At 49.5% G+C, this 22,935-nt stretch overlaps 1 protein-coding gene across 5 annotated transcripts in view; it reads right to left on the bottom strand.

The window, feature by feature from the left end:
* Window positions 1-22,935, bottom strand: part of INTS3 (integrator complex subunit 3) — an 82,143-nt gene that overhangs the window by 28,062 nt on the left and 31,146 nt on the right. For 2 of the 5 annotated variants that reach the window (XM_033174537.1, XM_033174541.1), the window contains 10 exons: window positions 20,349-20,493; window positions 18,942-19,071; window positions 17,096-17,193; window positions 16,109-16,300; window positions 10,102-10,189; window positions 8,837-8,916; window positions 6,767-6,858; window positions 5,437-5,557; window positions 4,261-4,384; window positions 3,148-3,277 (listed from right to left, as the gene is read on the bottom strand). In XM_033174537.1, coding sequence (XP_033030428.1) covers window positions 3,148-3,277; window positions 4,261-4,384; window positions 5,437-5,557; window positions 6,767-6,858; window positions 8,837-8,916; window positions 10,102-10,189; window positions 16,109-16,300; window positions 17,096-17,193; window positions 18,942-19,071; window positions 20,349-20,493 — 1,200 coding nt within the window. Of the gene's footprint in view, window positions 1-3,147; window positions 3,278-4,260; window positions 4,385-5,435; window positions 5,558-6,766; window positions 6,859-8,836; window positions 8,917-10,101; window positions 10,190-16,108; window positions 16,301-17,095; window positions 17,194-18,941; window positions 19,072-20,348; window positions 20,494-22,935 lie in introns of all 5 variants that reach the window. The other 3 variants (XM_033174538.1, XM_033174540.1, XM_033174539.1) reach the window with 3 other exon arrangements.

The raw sequence follows: 22,935 nt of genomic DNA, 5'->3' as shown, positions 1-22,935 counted from the left end.
TTTTGCCGTTTTCTTCAGCTTGTAAACAGCAATACAGAAAGGTGGAATACAAATTAAAAGTGAAACGAAACGAAATCTAAGAGCAGGATGAAAGAAGGACAAATCCTGCCCTAACCCCCGCTGAAAAAATGAACACCGCAGCAGATTCACACAAAGCTACGATCCAGCAACAAGAGCCAAATGCCAGGGGGAAACAGGAACGTCTGAGCCAGGCACCCAAAGCCCTGTGATGATGTTGCCAGGCATGTTTCCTTGGAGGGAGCATTAAAACAGTAAAGTTTCCAGCAATTGCGCCTGTGAGGGCAGCCTCGAGAGCGCATGAGCAAGGTGATCTCATACGCAGGATGTTGCCCACACACTTTAAAAGCTCCTCTGTGCACCCATAAAGGATGCAACCCTTATAATTTATTTTTTTAATACGAAAGCCGAGAGCCTCGAAGATAGACTGCATCACCAGCAGCGCCAGGGGCCAGGAGAAACTGCCCCACTTGCCACACAGAGACAAACAAGAGGACTAATTATATTGTACCTTAACGTGGATTTTAATTGCAATCAGTTTGGGCTAAAAAGCAAGGGCGTAAATGCAATGGGTGGGAGCCGGGCTTAAAAGCAGACGCACTGGAATCCATGGGAACCTCACTGTCTTCACTTGAAGTCTCGTCATTTGCAATGGGTCTAACGCTAGTCAAGACCAGCAGTCAGTCCTGTTAAGCATTACAGTCTTAAATGAAGAAATAGTTTCACATTGAAAAATCCCTTGAAAGTCTTTTAGAAGCTGATGTAAAGGCTTCTACGATGCGTGTCAGATGTATAATGAGACAACTGGAGACCAGGACAGGGCCCCGTTTCGGCGTAGACGCCTTCCTCAGCTCGTTTTTTTTTTTTTTTGAAAACACAGGAAAACTTTCTCTAAGACGCTACATCTTCTCAAGAATCAAAGAAATAGAAACCATATATATTTTATACACTTCTTTAAAAAAAAATTTAAGACTGTAATGCTTAACAGGATTGATACTAATAATAATAATAATAATAAATTTTTATTTATACCCCGCCCTTCCCAGCCAAAAACCGGGCTCAGGGTGGCTAACACTAATTAAAATCACAGCAAAAACATAAACACAATCAATTTAAAATAACAGATTACTACATTTGTATTTACTCACGAGTAAAAGCATCGTTTTGGTTGAAACTTCCAGCCAGAGTTCTTAATTATATTTATTTCAGTGTATTTTGTAATAAGAACTCCAACTTTATTTAAGACCAGCAGTCAAGCAGCGGGTCTCTCAAAACAGAGACCAGGTGTGTGTGTGTGGAGTTTTGCTATCACAAAAACTCTGAGGAGTGAAATTAGCTCTACGGGAAGCACACAGCAGCATGGAGAGATTGGTAAATGGCAGGGATCTGGCCCAGCTTCTCCCTGCAAGCAGCCAAGTCTCTCCCAGCCCCCCTGCCACAGGTCTCCCTCCTCCGACCCAGCCATAAAGAAAGGGGGGGGGAACCCCAACAAAAAAAAAACAAATATGCATCCCGCAGACTCTGCGGAAAACAAACCTATTAAATGCACTTAGTCATGACATGCAAAATTAATGGGGAGTGCAGGGCCAAGAGCCTCCTGCTCCAAAATCCCAGCTGTGCGCTGCCCGATTCCAAAGAGAGGGCGGACTGATACCGCACTCATTCTTCTTGAGCAATCGCTACAAACGGCAATCCGGGAAGGAGAACTGGGAAGCTCAGGTCTTGTGGGGAGAGGGAAGGGAAACCTGGCTGGGACAATTACACACACACACACACACACACACACACACACACACACACCCTGCCTTGGTGGTCTTGGGAAAGCTGCTTCCCTGAGCAGCCAACTCCGCAGGGTTGTCGCGAGGGCAGGGGAGGAAAGGGCCGACACAGAGAGCCTGCCTTTAACGCTGACTAATGCTATGGGAGTCACAGGGGGGAAAAAACAGCAGTAAAACACACCCAGGACTGACAGTAAGCTGTTGGACAGTCGCACGGACTCCCTCGGGAGGTTGTGGACTCTCCTTCCTTGGAGGTTTTTATAAGCAGAGGTTGGGTGGCCACCTGTCATGGATGCTTTAGCTGAGATTCCTGCATTGCAGGGGTTGGACTAGATGACCCATGGGGTCCCTTCCAACTCTACAATTCTGTGACTCCATGGTGATTGGGAAGTCATGTCAAGGCTAGAAATGGCACCCAGGAGGCCCGGCTGGAGAAGGCTTGTTCCTGCACAAAATGATGGAGAGGGCAGGAAGGAATGAAGCTTGGGGGGGGGGGGTTCGGTGGTCTTCCTATGTAGGGGACGGGCGATAAGCTTCAAAAGGAACAGGGAGGGACAGAGAGGCACTGCAGCTTAGGGAGGCGTGGTGTCAGGAAATCGCCCTCGCCGAAGCTGCAAGCGGGCCCGGGGCTGTTTCAGTATCGGGAACCCCCGTCTCCGCTGAGCAGCTCGTCATCTTCCCCCAGCGGAGGAAGCAATCGCTCTTCCAGTGGGGAGGGGGAGATGGGGACAGGAAGTGGGAGCAGGGGCTGTGGCTGTGGCAGGGATGGAGAGCCTTTGCACCAAGAGGGAAGAGGGGGAGAGGAACCCTTTCCGTCGCCCCATTTTAGCAGGGAGGAAGGACATAGAGGGGGGAGGCGGGGGTTCAGGATCCCGCGCCTTTTATGCTGGGCAAAGAACTGGAAACGGACATTCCCGAACTCTGCAGAGGGATGAGCTGGACGTCTTTATTTTAGCTCCACTGTAAATATCTGCACAATAAAGAACTTAGTGTTCAGAAGTTCTGCGTTTGCCTGTTTTCTCATGAGCAACCACTGAAGGTCCTTACACATGGGTTCAAAAATTCATGTTTCGTGAAAGGGAACCTCAACATCCGTCATCACCTCTGCTGGCTGCTGGGAGTTGAAGTCCAGTGGCATCGGGGTGGGGGCGGGGACACAGAGATACCAGTCACTGGGAAACACAGGTGGGCTTCCCATTGAGAGATTTGGTCGGCGACAGCGAGAGCAGAGTGCTCGGCTGGATGGGCTGCTGGCCGGATCCAGCAGACTTGTCTTCTGTTTTGGGGTGTCTGCCCGCAACTCTGCCCTACATAACCACATGCTCCTCAGACCCACAGGCTCTGTACTGACCTCCCCTTCTGCAGCACGAGGACTTTGTCCTTGAGGGTCTCGTCCAACTGGTCCAGGAAAGGGGTGATGTCCACCGGCTCTTCTACGACGGCCTCTTTGATCGGGTGGAACCGGAACTCCCGCTTTTTCCCTGCGAGGATGGGAGGAACGCCAAGCCGGGTTCAGGGACAACGAGGCCACAGAAATGCACACACACACACACACACGAGAAACATTAAGCCTCGTTTAATCAGAAAGGCGGATTCCGCAGGGAGAGTTGCTTGCGGGATTCCCAGAGGTATCTGGTTGGCCCCCGTGAGAACAGGACGCTGGACCGGGTAAGTGTTTGGCCTGATCCCACAGCCACACTTTTCTGATTCACTTATACGACTCCCTGCATATTCAAGGAGTCGAACCCCAAACAAGGAATGCCCTCATTCTCTCAGTGGAATAATGAGAAGAACACATTCAAAAGGAAGCCAAGACACCCTCAATGTTTTGGGCTTAGATCTTGGACTTCAGCTCTTGCTGGTACAACAACCCCTCCCCACACATGTGGGGCTGGACTTGAAAGGCACAAAAGACCTCTCAGAAACCGTAGACAAGAGTCACCAAGCAGGCCAGTGAGCAAACCGCTCAACCAGGTTTGTCCTCTTTAGCCATGGCTATGCGTTTCTTTCTGAACACCTAAACCGAGGTTAAGTAGTGGACGAAAGCCATCCTCTCAAGTGGCTTTGGCCAACGCCCTGGTTTGTGTTAACCATGGTTGAGTGTTGCACCAAGCAAACCATGGTTCAGATATGGCTTCCTTTCCTCTCTCTCTGCCCTAAACATGCCCGCTGGGGAACAGGCGTGGTTTGGAATCTTAAACTAGGAATTCACTCAACATTTAGGATAAGACCCAAACTATAGTTTGCAGAAACCATTGTTGCTGTCGTTATTGCATTTGCCCAGGGCCACAGTTGGCTGGAAACAGACTCCTTGAAAAACAAGACTGTGCGTGAACGTGGCGGCTCCTCCTCTCACTGCTCTGTTGCATGTGGAAGAACCTTTCCACATGAACCACACAACTGTGTCCCGGGAAGCAAGAAAGTTGTGCGGGCGCAGAGCAACTTTTGCTGAATACCTCCTCACCTTTGCTGTTCAAGTCCTCTTCGTCATCGCTGAAGGCGGCCTCTGCGTTGTCGTAGCAACTGTCATCTTTGTCAGACATGTGATTGTCCATCTCCATGGAAACCGGCTCCTCAATTTTCACTGCGAGGAGGAACGCAAAGAGAAGTGGCTGGGAGCGGGGCAAGGAATGCTGGCTTCCCAGAAGCTGTTTCGTCCTGCTCCATGCTGCAAGGCTGTAGTTTAGTGCTAGACAGTCTCCTTTGCACACAGTCCCGGGTTCAATCCCTGACAACTCCAGGAAGGACTAGGAACTATCCCGCCCGAATTCCCGGAGAGCTGCTGCCGGTCAGTGTAGACAGTATGAGGTAGATGGACCAAAGGCCAGACCTGGTATAAGTCAGCTTCTCGTGTGGAAAGCTGCCCTCCCCCAGCCCCGACTTCAATGCAATCTTCAGAGGCACTTGCCCAATCCTTAGCCACACCACTGCTCTACCTAGTCCAGTGCTGTCTACTCTGGCCGGCAGCAGCCCTCCAAGATTGTGCATCAAATGAAACAGGGACCCTAGGCCGCAAAGAACGGGTGCCATTAATCTATTTGTTCTGTCCTTAAGCTGCCCCCCCCCAACTCTCAGCTGTTTGGCAGGTGGTTTTACCCTTCACCAGGAATGGGCCACCCCTAGACAGCTTTTCCTCGCACCCATGGGTGTTGTAAGCAGCACGACCCGGCATTAAATGGCTCGTATTGTCGTGTGAATCTGGAACGTGTTTGTTTTGCACTGGCCAAATAAGGAAGCTGTAAGCCAGAAATAAACGGAGGGTTTGTTCTTGGCTTACTCCTGTGCTAGTGCTCTGGGCTCACCACAAGACCACAAGTGAGGTGGGAGACATGTTGATAGTTAAGCCACAGTTTTAAAACAAACTGAGTTAGTACAACGTGCTTTTGCTTCGACAGAGCTGCATAGCTCCTGCTTGGAACTTTCAGCCACGACATACAGGTATAATACGTGATCCCTGATTGGCCGGGGAACTCAAAGCCTTCCGGGTGTTGCTGGACTACAACTCCCATCATACCCCAGACACTGGGCATGCCAACTGTTGGCAGCTGGGCTCTGCATCCCTGACGGACTGTCTTTCTTAGTAAATCCTAAGGGTGCTGATAGGCTATGCTGAGGCAGCCCTGAAGGTGTTGTATAATCCTGCCTCAATTCTACCTTCGACGGGAGGCGAAGGGGAACTGCAGAACTCTGGAAATTTCTCTCTCAGCATGGCCCGGAGTTCTTTATCCAGCTTTGGGTTGTCAAAAAGAGGAGCCAGGTGCCTGCAAAAAGCGGAGGGTGATGGTTGTGAAGAAATATGCAACACTTTATTTATTACGTTCATATCCCACCTTTCCACCCAAAGGAACCCAAGAATCAGGGTGGATAAAAATCAATGATTTGATTTAATAAAAAAAAATCAGATTTTTAAACTTTGAATCAATTTTTTTAAATTTAAATTGGATATTTAAAATAAAATGCTTTTGGAGGAAAAAAATCTTTCTAGTTTTCTATTTAAGTTACATTATAGTCCAAAGGCTATTCATCAGGAAATAAGGATTTGTTTTTCATGTGTGCTGAAACTCCGTCTAAGTTGGGGTTTAAAAAAAAAAAAAAAGTTTAACCACATCAGTTAACAAACATGGATACATATGCTATAATGTTATTGTTTTAGTTAATAAATTGTTTAAATTGTTATTAAGGAAACGAGTTTTCTCCTTCCAATAAAGTACAGCAGAAAAGTTGTCCAAATATAAACAGCTAACTTATTGAACCTCACAATAATTTTATAATTATCTGTCTATATATTTCTAACAGTATAACCAAAACAGTAAACTTTTGATATAGCTGTAAAAACTACTCTGGAAATTTATTATTCAAAAAAACAAAACTTTCATCTGGTTGAAAATATTAAGATTATACCAGCAGGAATGTCTTTCGGAAAAAAAGAAAAAAAATATTTAAATCAAGTCTTACTGAATAGTGATTTAAATCGTGATTTAAATCGATTTTGATTTAAATCAAATCCACCCTGCCATAAATAAACACAGTAAAACATTAGAATCATGGAACCAAAAGGGACCACAAGGGTCATCAAGTCTAACCCCCTATGATTCAGGAATACCATATTTTTCCGTGTATAAGACTACGTTTCCCACCTAAAAAATACGGATACATCTCCCCCCGTTTTCTTAAATCTGAGTCCCCCAAAATAGGGGGCGTCTTATCCGTCTTATAGATGGAAAAATATATTTTGCCCAACGTGGGGTTCAAACCCACGACTCCAAGATTAGGGGTCTACCAACTGAGCTATCCACAGTGGCTGATTAAATTAGGCAGGGAGCAGTTGGAACCCTGGCCCACTGAAAACCTAAGGTTCCTTGCTGACAGAGGCAGACTGCCTCTGGAGGGAACTGGTGGCTTGAGGACTGGGGGGGAGGTAGGGGGCTCATGTCAGTGCCAACAGCTCAGAAAGCTGGCCGTCTCCTTACGCCAAGACTCGCTTCTCCACGATGTGGGTGAGGGAGTTGAAGACTCCTTGCCGCACGTGGGCCTCCAGCGCGGGGTAAAAATTAGGAATGATCTGAAAAAGGGAAGGAGGGTCAGGGGAGAGAAAGGAGAGAGAAATTTCATTGTATTTACGAGTCTTTTTACAAGCTCCCCGGGCAGCGTACAACCATCCATACCTATTAAAACCCAGTAAAAAATCATAGAATCATAGAGTTGAAAGAGACCCCAAGGGCCATCCAGTCCAACCCCCTGCCAAGCAGGAAACACCATCAAAGCATTCCTGACAGATGGCTGTCAAGCCTCCGCTTAAAGACCTCCAAAGAAGGAGACTCCACCACACTCCTTGGTAGCAAATTCCACTGCCGAACAGCTATCACTGTCAGGAAGTTCTTCCTAATGTTTAGGTGGAATCTTCTTTCTTGTAGTTTGAATCCATTGCCCCGTGTCCGCTTCTCTGGAGCAGCAGAAAACAACCTTTCTCCCTCCTCTATATGACATCCTTTTATATATTTGAACATGGCTATCGTATCACCCCTTAACCTTCTCTTCTCCAGGCTAAACATACCCAGCTCCCTAAGCCGTTCCTCATAAGGCATCGTTTCCAGGCCTTGGACCATTTTGGTTGCCCTCTTCTGGACACGTTCCAGCTTGTCAGTATCCTTCTTGAACTGTGGTGCCCAGAACTGGACACAGTATTCCAGGTGAGGTCTGACCAGAGCAGAATACAGTGGTACTATTACTTCCCTTGATCTAAGAAGATCTAAGAATGTAAGAAGAGTCCAGGCCGGTGACCCAACTAGGCCAGCATCCTGTTTTCACAATGGCCAACCAGATGAGAAACCCTCACGCAGCACCTGAGCACAAGAGCAACTCTCCCCTCCTTGGATTTGCAGCTGCTGGTATTTCAAAAGCATTGCTGCCTCTGGCAGTGGAAGCAGGGCACAGCTATCATGGCTAGCAGCCGCTGATTAAAACAATTAAGCAAAGCAAAGATTGCATATAGAATCATGGACGACAGAAGTGGTGTCACAAAGGCAACACAAATCTCAAAGGCCAAAGGCTGGTGACTGGGAGCGGCCGCTGGGACCATATAACACGGGTCCTGAAAGGCCTACATTGGCTGCCAGTACGTTTCTGAGAGCAATTCAGAGTGTTGGTGCTGACCTTTAAAGCCCTCAACGGCCCAGTATACCTGAAGGAGCGTCTCCGCCCTCATCGTTCAGCCCGGACACTGAGGTCCAGCTCCGAGGGCCTTCTGTCGGTTCCCTCACTGTGAGAAGCGAAGGTACAGGGAACCAGGCAGAGGGCCTTCTCGGTAGTGGCGCCCGCCCTGTGGAATGCTCTCCCATCAGATGTCAAGGAAATAAACAACTATCTGACTTTTGGAAGACACCTGAAGGCAGCCCTGTATTGGGAAGCTTTTAATGTCTGGTGTTTTGCTGCGCATTTAATATTCTGTTGGAAGCTGCCCAGAGTGGCTGGGGCAACCCAGTCAGATAGAAACAACAACAACAACAACAACAACAACAACAACAACAACAACAACAACAACAACAACAAATTTATATGCCACCCATCTGGCTGCCTTCAGATGTCTTCTCAAAGTCGTATGGTTATTTATCTCCTTGACATCTGATGGCAGGGCGTTCCGCAGGGCAGGTGCCACTACCGAGAAGGCCCTCTGCCTGGTTCCCTGTAACTTCGCTTATTGCAGTGAGAGAACTGCCAGAAGACCCTCAGAGTTGGACCTCCGTCTCCGGGATGAACAAATATTAGGATAGGATAAAAGAGAAGCGTCATCGGCAAAAGAGAAAATATATAATGGTGACGCATTGGGCGCCTCTGTGGGTGCTTTAATGGGGGACCTGTGGCCCGCCAGGTGTTGCTGGACTACAACTCCCATAATCCCTGACCATTCGCCTTGCTGGCTGGGGCTGATGGGAAATGTAGTCCAATCAGAAGGTCACCGCTTTACTAGGGATCTGACTTTGAAATGGGGCCAAGGGTGGGCCACTGTCAGATGTCCTGGGGTGGGGCGGGTGAAGGCTTACCCGACACATGAAGTCCAGCAGGGTGGCGGTGATGGCCGGGTGGGGTTTCATGGAATGGTGCATGACTAGGATGGCAGGCTCTGCAAAGGAAAAGAACAGCCAGCGTTACATTCGAGGAGTCAAATATAAAGGCTTCATTCTTTTCTGAGCAACGCTGCCTGTATCAGACGCACAAAGGGCCAGCGGTTTTGCTCACGTCAATATTTAGGGCACAGGGTAAACACAATCAGTTTCAACATGGAATGAAAATAGTGAACTGGATAAGCAAGTGCTGTACTTTTCTGTGTATAACACGACCCCTATTTTTAGGGGGGACTCAAAATTAAGAAAATGTGAGGAGATTGCCCAGAGTTGTTGAGCTTTTTGTGGGGGTGGGGGTGGGGGAGATCGCTCACCTGCCTGGCCAATGCTGCCACTAGCACACGTAGCAGAAGCCAAAAATCGCCTGCCCGTTTGCCGTCAGCAGCCGCCAATCACCCGCCCAAATGTCGCAGCCACCAATCGCCAGAAGAACCACCCCTGACAATCTCCTACTTGCAGCAGCAACCAATCACCCGTCCCCACTCTGAACTACCCATGCGTAAGACGACCCCAATTTTTGAACATTATTTTAACGGGGGGAAACCTCGTCTTATGCACAGAAAAGTACGGTATATGCCCTTCCCGGAGCTACAATTCTCAGAGCGGCTTAACAATCAAACCCTCTTCCCAGGCAACTCTGGGAACTGTAGGGGAACGGGGTGCATGTCTGCTACCAACTCTCAGCGCCCTTAAACTACAATTCCCAGGATTCTTTGCAGGGGGAGGGAGTCATGGGGTTGTTAATATGGTACCATAGCGCTTGAAATGTACAGTGCAGATGGGATGGGGCTAATGTTTGGCTTTTTAAGTTGTTTTGGGTGGGCTTACAAATACCTAATAAAATAATAATAATAATAATAATAATAATAATAATAATAATAATAATAATAATAATAATAATAATAGACAAATACCTAAAATAATAATAATAATAATAATAATAATAATAATAATAATAATAATAATAATAATAATAATAGCTGTTTTTAATGATGATGATAATGATAATTTGGAGAAGGTGACAACATTTGCTACGCATCCCTTGGACGCTACTTGCAACAACCTTTCCATTCTAGATTGGGCTGGAAAAAGGCAGGAACCTAGTTGTGGGGGAGAGAAGGGACACAGCCAGCCCCAAGGAAGGAAGGAAGGAAGCGAGGAAGGGAGGGAAGGGCTCTCCGTACCGATGTTCATGATGCTGTCCTTCTCGGGGTTGAAGAATAGCCAGTCGTAGAACAAGGCCAGCTTGGCGTTGGATGCAGCTACATTGGACTGGAAGGGGTGGAAAAGAGAGACTATGAAGACAATTTCGGACATTGCGACACCTGTTTCATCCTAGCCTGCCAGATCACTGCCAGGCTTGAGGGAGCATTCCTGGGTCCCAGAGATTAAATTCCCCCTCTATGGCCAGCCGAGAGAGGCTGCAGAGCTAGACGGTTAGTTCTTTTGTTCCCCCTTCAGTTTTTTTATATTAACATTATTTCCATGCACTCCAAACATTTTTCATATATACAGGACTGGGATTATACAAACCCCTCAGACTCGCCCCCCCCCGCCCCCCTGGTTTCCATATCTTACCCTCTTTCCTTGCATATAATTATATTTATCCATTCTAGTTCATCTCCTTATTTACTGCTTTAGTTCATTTTACTTCATAAATGTTATATCAATCCTGCTAATGTTTCTAAGTAACTACAGTGGCTTTTAAGGTATTCTTTAAAAAAAATCCCATTCTTGATTAATTTTTTTTTGTCATCTTGGTATCAGATCTTCACAGTCATCTTTGCCATTTCAGCATACTCCATCATTTTTGTAATCCACTCTTCCTTTTCTTGGGACCTTCTCTTCCTTCCACATCTGGGCTAACAACATTCTTGCAGCTGTTGTCGCATACACAAACAGTCTTTTGAGGTCCCTTGGTATTTCTTCACCTGTTAAGCCTAGTAAAAAGGCTTCTGGTTTTTTTTAGTAAACGTTTTCTTAAAACAGTTTTTTTCAATTCGTTATATATCATTTCCCAGAAGCCCTACACTACCTTACATGACCACCACATATGGTAAAAGGTACCCTCCCTATCCTTACATTTCCAGCTTAACTTAAGATGTATTTTTGTACATTTTTGCCAACTTTACAGTTAGTTATTGGAGAGGCAGGGACAACATTTGCACACATCCCACAGGGCTTGCTTCTGTTTCAGGATTAGCGATATCGCTGCCTGTTTTGGGATTGCTGCAGAACACGGATGTGCAGCCAGTTATTCACCCTTCTCCAATTGGCAGCTGAGCTAAGCCCCAGTTGCCTTGAGGGCAGACACCAAGACGGCAGAGCCTGGGCCTCGGGATACCACACTGGAGTTACGTTCAGAGTTTGTGAAAGTAAAAAAGGTTCAAAGGGCTTAATAGTTTTCATGAGTGGTGCCAAAACACGCACCTCTTCTTTCCGGCAATGTTACTTATTTAAAATGCCCTCGGCGAGGACACTGTGTCACCGAGTCTGACTCAACGCTTGAGAAGAAGAAGAAGAAGAAGAAGAAGAAGAAGAAGAAGAAGAAGAAGAAGAAGAGTTTGGATTTGATATCCCGCTTTATCACTACCCGAAGGAGTCTCAAAGCGGCTAACATTCTCCTTTCCCTTCCTCCCCCACAACAAACACTCTGTGAGGTGAGCGGGGCTGAGAGACTTCAAAGACGTGTGACTAGCCCAAGGTCACACAGCAGCTGCATGTGGAGGAGCAGGGAAGCGAACCCGGTTCACCAGATTACGAGTCCACTGCTCTGAACCACTACACCACACTGAGGGAATGCATTAGGCGACGTCTGATGATGTCATCCCGCCAGGCACGGTGGCATCATGACATCACACACACACACATGTTCACATGATCTCAGACTGATCCTGGATCCTGATTTGCTTGTGCCATCAATTTTTCCTCATTTTTAAAATGTGGTTATTTCTATGGATGGTATTGTTCTAATTTATTTATTTCTCATACATCTTATTGAAGTTTTGTTAAGCCACTCAGAGGATCAATGGATGGTGGGAAGCGTCCGAATAAAAGAAGTAAAATGAACAACACAGGAAGGAATGTGTTGGAGGAAGGGACACATACATCTCCAAACAGCACTGGGAAAGGTGGCTATTCACATATAACTGAGTCTTTTGTTTCCAAGGGGAAAAAAATCTACTCTTGAGCAAACTTGGGCTGGTTTCAACACAAAAACCAGAGCTGGCAGGAATCAAGGGCAGCCTCATCCCTGAAACCTGGACAGGAGTGAGGCCTGTAAGGGCGGGAAAGATTCAAAACTATCATCCAGAACATCTCTGCCTGGTGACTAAATCCATTTATTTTTATTTAAACAACTGATATACCACTTAACCACAATGGTTTGCAAGCGGTTTACCAAAGTACCAAGAATTTAAAAGTCTTTGGTAGGCGTCAGAAGTTCAACAGAGAGAGGGGACCTGCCTGACCTAAGCTAGAAGGGAGTTTCATCAAAGTGGGCCCACAATACTAAACACACAGCAGATCAGAGCCGTGTACGGGGCCAATAGCAACGACCCGACCTCAGAGATCGGCTGGGGACATGAGGGGTTAGCCGACCCTTGTGGCTTTCTGGTCCCCAATCGTTAAGAGCCTTCTAAAGTCATTTAACGCCCCACAGGTGGAGCCATGGAGCCCCTCCCAGGCAGCTCAGTGGCTTGAGCACTGGACTTCCGAGGGAACGTGGGCCTTGCTCGGCTCCAGGCATGCCGGGCAGCCGTAAACTAGCACCTGCGACTTCTCGGCTTCGGGTTCCAGATCTGCGAAATGGGAATATCGGCAAGCTCTCCTGCAGCCGGGCTGTCAAAAGTGCACTCTGCTCAAACGGTCTGCGATGGCAACCCAGAGCAGAGGGTCAGCGTGGCAGGAATCCTCGACCAGGACGACTGCGAGAGTGTTCCGTTTCTGCGGCTAAATTGCTGAGTGACTAAATTGCGAGTGGCCGAGGTCGAGAGGCTGCAGCCAGAGTCGGCAGCCGATTTGATTTGATTTGGAAGAGGCGAACGTTATTTCAAAGCCGCAGAAATGGCAACCTGCTCATAAACAGAGCAGGAAACCCACCCGCTGATTTCCCTGGGAGAGAGGCAGTTTATTAGGGATATCGAGCCTCCGGTTAAGGAAACGAGGAAATGCCTTATGCATGGAAAACAAGACCCTTCCCTTCCTTCTACGAACCCCCTGCAGCTATAAAGGTTTGCAAGGGGGGTTCCAGAAAAAAGCCATAATAATAACAGCAACAAACAACAACAACAACAACAACAACAACAACAACAACAACAACAACATTTGTACCCCGCCCATCTGACTGGGTTGCGCCATGCCACTCTGGGCGCCTTTCCCCTAGAAGCAGCACCCTGCCAAACTTGTTTAGAGAGGCCGTTCCAAAGCCCCAGCTTTTAATTCCCTTTGTTCGTTAGCTGCCTCATCTCAATCCCTTCCAATAACCATCAGGCAAATGAAATGTGGTCTGCGTTGTCGGCGAGTCAAGCCAGGCTGCAGACCTTAATTAGCTGGGAAGCCAGTGGCAATTAAGCGGCAGAGTCAGAGGGGCTGGGAATGTTAATGTGTGCGTGTGTGAGAGCGAGCGAGCGAGCGAGGGGGGTGGACAACAGATCCGCCACCGGCAGAGCCAGGTGATGGCCACGTCTCCCCCCACCCCCTCGCCCGCAGGAGGCGGCGATGGCTATCAACTTGGACGGCTTCATGGAGGGCAAAGCTGCCAATGGCTACAGGCCACAATGGCTATCTTCTACCTCCACTGCCATAGGCGGTGTTGTGGCCATGAATGCCGGTTGCGGGAAACCAACAGAAGGAAAGGCCCCCTTGCATCCGGCTCCTGCTGGTGAGCTTCCCATTGGGGCAGTGGTTCCGAACCGGTGGTCCGCAGACCACAGAGGCAACACACACCCATCAACTGTCTGGGACATCCTGGTTTTTTTGGGGGGGGGCCTCCCAAAAAACATGAGATCATGGCACCCCCAAAATGCACTGTGCTCTCATGTGGGTCATGCCACTTGTGCGGGAGCGAGGCCCGGAAGACGCATGTTCCGGTTTTGCTCTAGGACATGTTGGTACGGTGGCACCGTCGACGTAACGAAAACTACCGCAGAGATATCAACATTTTCAAAAGGGGGGGGGGGGGTCCGCAGCACTTAGTTAACTGGGAAATATTGCATTTGGGCACTTGGCTTGCTGTGGTGAGAACAGGATGCTGGACTAGATGACCCAGGAGGGCTTTCCTGGTGTACAAGGAATGGAGAACTGGCTCACTCAGGTGAGGGCAGAGATGCATTTGCAGCTGGACACCACCGCAGGTATCAATGCAGCCCTTGTAAGGTGTTAGGCCCAGGTTAGACATCTCTGCTGCGTTAAAGCAAATAAATAACACCGGTTGGATTTGGAGAGCTAAAAATACCCGCTCTTGAATTTCTTGGAAATCTATTATTGCCGTGATTATTATCACCACATCTTTTTTTTTGCAGCAGCTGGTCTCGACAGTGTTGTTCTTGGCTTCCCAGACGCAAACCTCATTTTAAAAGAACAGGGCAATTACAGAAACGAGTAGCAGGATCCAGAAACGTTTCCTGGGGCATCGTGGCCAGAGCGCCTTGAGGAATGAGATTCTGAAGGAAAGCTAGGAGTGGTTGGTGTCTGTGTAATGTATGCCATTTTAGAAAAAAATAACGGTGTTGGATTGTAGCTAATCACATTTTAATCAGAGTAGATCCATTATATTTAATAGGCCTAAGCTAAGCAAGTCCATCAAGAAGGCCGATCGCCGAAGAATTGATGCTTTTGAATTATGGTGCTGGAGGAGACTCGAGAGTCCCATGGACTGCAAGAAGATCAAACCTATCCATTCTCAAAGAAATCAGCCCTGAGTGCTCACTAGAAGGACAGATCCTGAAGTTGAGGCTCCAGTACTTTGGCCACCTCATGAGAAGAGAAGACTCCCTAGAAAAGACCCTGATGTTGGGAAAGATGGAGGGCACAAGGAGAAGGGGACAACAGAGGATGAGATGGTTGGACAGTGTTCTCGAAGCTACTAACATGAGTTTGGCCAAACTACGAGAGGCAGTGAAGGATAGGCGTGCCTGGCGTGCTCTGGTCCATGGGGTCACGAAGAGTCGGACACGACTGAACAACAACAACAACAACAAGCAAGTCCATTAATTTCAGTGAGTCTACTCTGAGTAGCACTAGGTCTATTCTTGCCATTGTTAAGGCTATCAATGGCCTTGGCCCTGTATACCCGAAGGAGCGTCTCCACCTCCATCGTTCAGAAGGCTCTGAGGGCCTTCTGGCAGTTCCATCACTGCGAGAAGTGAGGTTACAGGGAACCAGGCAGAAGGGGCCTTCTCGGTAGTGGCACCCTCCCTTTGGAACACCCTCCCATCAGATGTCCAGGAAATAAATACCTATACAGCTTTTAGAAGACATCTGAAGGCAGCTCTTTATCGGGAAGTTCTTAGTATCTGGGGTTTTATTCTCTTTTTATATGTGTTGGAAGCCTCCCAGAGTGGCTGGGGCAACCCAGTATTGCAGGATCAGGCCAAAAAGGGCCCATCTATTCCAGCATCCTGTTCTCACAGTGGCCAAGCGGATGGAGCGATGGGAAAGATTAAGAGCAGCTCTTTCCACCTGTGGTTTCCAGCAAACCACATTTGCTACCAAGGAGTGTTGTGGAGTCTCCTTCTTTGGAGGTCTTTAAGCAGAGGCTTGACAGCCATCTGTCAGGAATGCTTTGATGGTGTTTCCTGCTTGGCAGGAGGTTGGACTGGATGGCCCTTGTGGTCTCTTCCAACTCTATGATTCTATGAACTGGTATTCAGAAGCGCTGTTGTCTCCAACTGTGGAGGCAGGGCATAGTCAATAGTCATCAACAGCCCTTCCCGCCACGAATTTGTCTAGTCGTCTTTCGGAGACGTCTAGGTTGGTGGCTTGAGGGTTTCCCACTGGGGCTACCTGGGCGGCCACCGTGGGAACAGGATGCTGGGGACAGCAAGGCGGCCGACAGGTGCTCTCTGGGCGCTGCAGAATGTTCACAAACACCCACACGCAGCTCTTCCGGCTCGACGGAGCTCTGCCTGCAAAACCTGGGAGGAAACCCTCCGGTGTTGCCTGCCCTCTCATCCCAGTGAGCCGCCTTACCGTGCAGGTGGTGAGCAGCCAGCCAATGATGGCCCAGCGAGGGAGGATGTCGGAGCTCAGCACCTCATTGGACGGGTGGACCACCCCGCAGATGTAGCGGATGAGGTCGCAGCGCAGGGACTGGCTGTCCGGGGTGGAGAGGTACTGCCGCTGGAACCAGTCTTGGTAGCGTTTCTGCTGGCCAAAGCGCACCTGGAGGGAGAAGAGGGAGAGGGGGAGGTTGGAAGGTGCCAGGCCATTGGCCCACCAACGTCTGAACTCTTAATTCAGGCATCCTTCTCTATGTTTCCTGGTTTTTCACCAGGCGTAACCCGCACGATTCCATGAATAGTTCCCAGCCATGAGGGCTAGAAACTTGCACAAAGTTTGCATTTGAATTAAAAAAAAAAAAAAAACCCACACACAGCCTATTGGAAAATGGAATTCTGCAGCCATTCCATGGAATCACAGCGTATGTCCGGCCCTGTTTGTGTATTCTCTGCAGTGCTTGGAAACAACCGTTTTTGGTTGGTCGGTGTGAACGCGACAGCAGAACTGCCTTTGGTGTCTGTAGATGAGGAAGCAGATGATTAGCAGCCTTTAGGAAGCTGCCATATACTGACTCAGACCATTAGTCCATTTAGCTTACTATTTGACTGGCTTCCACCTCTCGCCTGCTACCTAATCCCCTTTTAACCACAGATGCCAGGGATTTGAATCTGAGACTCTCTGCTTGCAAAGGAGGTGCTCCGGAACTGAGCTCCGCTGCTCTGTAGTGGCTGTCCTATAAGCATCAGTTGGGGTGAAGAAATAAGAGGGGACAGAATACGTGGTAACCACATAAGGCCAGGGGTTGACAGAGTGGCACCCGTGGGTGCTACAGTGCCCTTTTGAGATCTTCCCCTGCTCTGTAAATGTTAAATATTAATAATAATGGGTTGTTGTAAACTGTTTCGGGAAGCTTGCATACCCAAAAGTGCAACCAACAAAAAAAAAAAATGGTGTTACCCGGGAGGTCATGAAAAGCAGCTTGGTCTCCATGTCGGGCGTGAGGCGGCAAGCCAGGAACTTGCGCGAAGTCCGAGACTGCAGGAGTTGCAAAACACCTGCGTTGGGGAAGGCAGGAAGAGCGAGTGGGGAGTGGGGAGAGAGAGAGAAAGAAAAGGGAAATTAGATTTGCGGCACGTTGCCAGCCACAAAAGCTACTAAATCAGCAGGCGTCTCGTACAGCGAGGGACGCATCTTTACACACAAGGATCTGCCCCAGAACACAGGTCATAAGCTCGTAAGAAGAGCTCCGCAGGGTCAGGCCAAAGGCTCATCCAGTCCGGCCTCCTGTTTCCACAGTGGCCAGCCAGATTGCAGGGAAGCCACTCGCCACACTTGTGATCCCCGGCGACTGGTCTTCAGAGGCCCCCAACAGTTCCACTATAGTCATCATGCTTCCTTTCGTCTATCCTGAACTTTCCACCGGTTTCCTTGAGTGACCCCAATGGATCCCAGTGATGGGAAGGAAGAAAAATCTATCCCTATCCGCTTTCTCCTCATCGTGCATCGTTTTATGCGTGGCTCTTTCCTCCTCGCTCGCCTTCGTACGAGGGTCTTCCGCTCGCCTCCGTTTCCCACCCAGCTCAATACAGAAACAGTGGCAGTTGACCCGAGCCAACACGTTAGGGTCAAAATCTGCAAACCCAGTTCTCCCGGTCCAAGGGAGCAGTGTGTTTTGTTCAAGGCTTGACGTAGGCCTGCCACCCCATCGGGAGGGCTGTCAAGAGCAGGGGAAGTTCTGCGTGCTTAAAAGCCCAACTGGCGGTATTAAATCCATACCACTTGTCGACAGAGGGCCGTGCGGGAAGGAGCTCTTTGGATGGAGGACGGCTGCCTCCCCTTTAAAAAACTTGCTTAGTTAAAACGCTTCCCGTGGGAAAAGAAACAAAAACTACCCGTCGGGAGGAACGCAGCATGAGATCTCCCACGGGTCAACCCCTTCTAGAATGTCTTGAATATGGCCCTTCGAAGAAGCCCCCTAGGGGCGTAATTCAGAGAGTGCTGCTAAGGGCTTTGCATCTTAATTTGCCTGGAATCAGGCCGAAAGGCAACCAGGGGGGTGGTTGCTAGAGGTAACTGGCGGCCCTTGGGGCGCTGATTAAGAGGTTCTCCGCGGCTACGGGACGCGGAAGGGAGGAGCAGCCTAAATTGCCTTCTCGCTCGGATGGAGGAATCTTCTCTTCAAAGTGCAGCAAAGATGCACTGCTCTGAACTGTCAGACCAAAAAGCTGTATGTCCCCTGCCCAGTTGAGGCCAATCCACTAGGCCTCACTGCCAGCTCCCATCCTGGAGGCAGGGATCCTTCAGCTGTGATTCCTGCATTGCAGGGGTAGGGTTGGGCTAGATGACATTTTGGTTGCCTTCCAACTCTACATTTCTGTGATTCTCCAGGGGGTGGCAATGGCTGCCAGCTTCTTCCTCCTTACTCTTTTTCAAAACCTCTTTGAGGGTCCGCCCCCCTTACAATCAAGCGGTACATAAATTTTGTGAAACAAATCCATAAATTTGCTAACCCCTGAAAACTAGAAGGGGCTCCTTTTCCAGATCAAGGCACAGTGGGCAGCAGAGAACTTTGGTTACGGGGCATCACAGATACACCGGGTTGGATCCAACTACGTTCTACACAAGAGTAGACCCACCGGACCCGAGCTAGTCCCGCTCATCTATTTCAAAGGGACTACCACGAGCAGGACTGACATTGGATTCAACTCACTGTTGACAAATAACAGGAATTTTTTTTAAAAAAAAATGCACTCAGACACTGGAAGGAGCTAGTCCACAACGTTCCAGAACTTCCATCACCTACCTGTGAACTGGGGGCTCAGCACCTGTGGGTTGTGGATGATGTCCTTCCAGAGCTGTTCAAACTCGGGTATCCTAGCAACATTCTGCAGAAGCCTCACCAGATCTCGGCCAATCATAAGGCAATCCATAAACTTGGGGTAGGGAGGAAGAGGGAGGAGAAGGGAAGGGGGGGGGGAAGAGTCATTATTGTTCTCAGGCACAGGGATACAGACAGAGTGTGCGCTTCGGGGAACGTTCAGTTCCTAAAACCCTGGCAAAGCCCAAAAAATGGATGATTCATCCCACCCGTCAGCTGAAAAGGCCTTTCCTCGGGCAGATGGTCTTGCCCCCCCTTTGAAGATAGCAGGTTCCAAAGAGGCAGGGTGACAAGCAAGGTCGGCTGCCGCATTAAAAAGATAAAACAAATTTAAAAAAAGAAAGAAATGGTTGCTGTTGTACAAACAAACAGGCCGCGCTATAAATTCTGAGCCTGACCCTCGATCACGACCTGGGAGGGAGACTCAAAAGGTGGACTTCTCACAGCTCAGTGGCCAAGGCTGCGTCTTTCCTAACTCTGGCCGTCAACACCATCGCAAACGGTAATGGAGATCCATGGCCGGCAGCAATAGGGGTGCGATCACATTCACGGGCCGCCAGCAATAGGGGTGCAATTGCATTCAGTGGCCAACAGCAACAGGGGTGCAATCATGAACGCTACTACTATTGCTAGCAGCACTGGAGAGTCAGATCAGATTCCTGGCTGTGCTTCAGGGCAATATGTGAGCATAACTTGCTCTCCCCGACTGCAGGGCCTTTACTGCAGCTGCCCCACAACTCTACGGCAAGGCATGAAACTACTCCTCTGCAGGGGTTGTTAAAAACAAGGGTGGGCAGCCTGTGGCCCCTCCAGATGTTGCTGGAACCAGAGCTCCACAGGGATCTTGATGTACTGTGTCGCCTGTGTCGCTGCGGGCAGGGGTTTGGACTAGGACGGGGAACCTGTGGCCCTTCAGATGTTGCTTGACTCCAAATCCCATCACCCCTGACCATCGGCTATGCTGGCTGCTTGCTGCTGAAGGCCCACTAGATCCGAAGAGCTGCAATGCTCCCCAGCCCAGCTTCACTCTTCTGTTAAGTGCATTTTAATGTGTGATCCCTGATTAGTTGGGCTTTCAGCTCCTTAAGAGGAACAAGCAGCAAGGCGCAAAACGCGAAGAGAGGAGCTCATCCGGGTGGGAGTCACAATGGGATCCGCCGTTTCAAAGCCGGCCCCCACAGAGAAGACGAGGAGAGTGGGGGCCGAGTGTGTCTGCGGCGACAAAGGAGGCTGTCTGGAAAGCGGCTGTCACTTGTCCCTCAAGTGCCTTCCTCGGAGATGGCACCCGCCCACACGCCTCCAGGCAGCTAAACACTTCCCAGATTCCCTTACCCGGTCTCGGAGCAGGGAGATGCAGAATTCCACCTCCTTCTGCCTCAGGGCATGCAGGGGAGGGGAGCCATGGTGGTCGACGATCAGGCGGAGGTAGGTGTACACGGACATGGCAATCAGCATGACGCTCTTCAGAACCCACTCCCTGCAAAGAAGGGAGCATTTAGTTCCACGCCAGCCCTCCCGACCGCTTAAAACCAGTGTTGGCGTTGAGAACATGTACAAGTAGCCCTGTGGGATCAGGCCCAGCATCCTGTTCTCACAGCGGCCCGTCGGATTCCCCCAGACAAGAGCCCTCCCCTGTTGTTTGTCTCCAGCATGTAGCATTGAGAGGTAGACTGCCTTAGGACATGGAGGTTCTGTTCTGAACTAATATAAAAAGAGCTCTGCTGGATCACTTTGCCCAGCGTCCTGTTTTGACAGAGGCCAAGCAAATGCCTGCAGAAAACCCGCAAGCAGGATCCGATCGCAAGAGCCCTCTTCCCCTCCTGCAGTTTCCAGCAAACGGGTGTTTGGTTGCTGAAAGTGGCAAATCTTAAGAACCTGGGAGGAAGGCAGGGGGAGAGAGGAAGCTTTGATGCCCTCCATGGTCACATCATCCTGCCCACACACGCACACCCCATCCTGACCCTAGCACAGCTACTAAGTAGAGATCTGTTTTAGTTATGCTTTTTAAAAGATCTCAAAGAGGAAGGGCGGTAGTCTTTGCAGGGCAAAGGGGCTTCCGGTCCATTTACTGGATGTGCAGCACAACAGCAGCAGCGAAAGGGCAGGAGTGGCAAAGGGGGGGGGCAGCCGACGTCAAGGGGTCCATGCATGGCGCTGCCCTCCAGCCTGAACTCGGGGTTAATTGATCTGGCAGGTGACGGAGAGGAGAGGTTTAAGGGCGCTCCAGAGGCAGCTCAGGGGCTCGTTACGCCACCGAGTGCCGGAAAGGGCCAACGCGCAACGTGGTGGGCTTGGCTCACCCCCAGATCCAGATGCCGCTTGAGAAACAACACCTTCTGCTCCCAATTAAAGCAGCCAAAGAGGGAGGGCTTTGGTTTCACATTTTAAAAAAAACCAACACAACTATGCCGCTTAATTAAAACCTCGCTTTCCATTCTGCCGACCTCAGTTGAGTTTCCCCCTCCATCCTCGATATTCCCAGGCCAGGAACCACCCCCTAGAGCAGTGCCTCTCAAATCCGGGTCTCCAGCTGGTTTTTTTTTTTGGACTACAACTCCCATCATCCCTGACCACTGGCCCTGCTAGCTATGGATGATGGGAGTGGTAGTCCAACAACAGCTGTGGACCCAAGTTTGAGAAACACCGACCCTGAGGCAATGGGCCTGTTTCCTCGTTCGTCATCAACTCCTGAGCAACAATGCCAATGAGGGCCTGGTGCGGCACAAAGCCCCCCATGTGGTCCCAGGCATTCAGCTTTTGAGGAGTAGCCTTCCCCTCCTTGGAATGTCCCAGGCTCTCCCCCTATCAAACCCCCACAGCCCAGTACAAGCCGCAGGAGAAACAGGGAAGGTGACTTTCTTTAAGGCAGGGCTGAGGGATCCCAGGCTCGGGGGGGGGGGGGGAGCAAATGCAGCAACTCTCCCCAAGCCACGCCCCTGGCTGGCCTTACTTCACACCCTCCTTAGCCACGCCCCCTCTCCCCAGGCCACACCCCCTTGTGATACCCAGCCACTGGTGTTCAGAGGCATATTGCTGGATTTGTCCAATTCTCTTTCAAGAGCGATGAAGATGGCATCCCAGCCAGCTGCACGGCTCCCCGTATTTCCCCTCGTAGACAAGCGGCAGCATCGTGTGTTCCTATCGAACCCAGTATTGTCCACTCTGACTGGCAGCAGCCCTTTGGAAGCCACAGGTCCTCCTGGCCACCTGCTAAATCTTCAAAACTTCTCTCGTAAGGAGATAAGAAGACTCCTGTTCGGTCAGACCGAAAGTCCAGCAACTCTACCATCGTAAGGGATAAGCACTTGCTTTTCCATGGTTAACTGCTGGACCACTCGGGGTGCCCGGCTCTGTATGCGAGATGCCACTAGGCAGTCATGGGCCAAAAAACACAATCTTGCCCAGAGTTTTGCTACATCCCATTCCTCTTTCCTCCTTGCCAACATAAATTCCAAATGTGCCCAACAAATGGGAGGCAGGAGGAACGGTTGCAAGTGCAAAGTTCCTCTGAGCACAGAATTTGGACTTCTTTTGGCATGGAACATCACACTCAAAAGACCAAGGAAGGAGAGGGAAGCCTTCAAGTGGGCTAGAAACTTGACCTTGTGTGTGTTAAGCGTAAGGTGAGGGTTGTCAGGAACTTGTGTCAGGCAAGGAATTGCAGAAGACAAACAAGACGAACTACCAGGTAAAGACTGTCTAGGCAAGAACCAGCAGGCAGAAAGCAATGATTTACAGCCCCCTGGCTCCTCCAGCCACGGAAACGGAGAGAGCACTAGATGGCACTGTGGGGCAACGCAGCTGGAATCGAATTGTTCCTTGCCGAAAAGGGAAATAAACACACTTGAAAAACTCTTTATGTGTCCGTCCGTCCCCCGCAAAGTAAAACGCTTTAACAACTTGATTGTTCGCCACAGCA

Source organism: Lacerta agilis, chromosome 17, assembly GCF_009819535.1.
Source record: "Lacerta agilis isolate rLacAgi1 chromosome 17, rLacAgi1.pri, whole genome shotgun sequence".
Lineage (NCBI taxonomy): Eukaryota > Metazoa > Chordata > Lepidosauria > Squamata > Lacertidae > Lacerta > Lacerta agilis.
The sequence above is the reverse complement of the archived record's forward strand: the minus strand, read 5'-3'. Positions and strand labels throughout refer to the sequence as shown.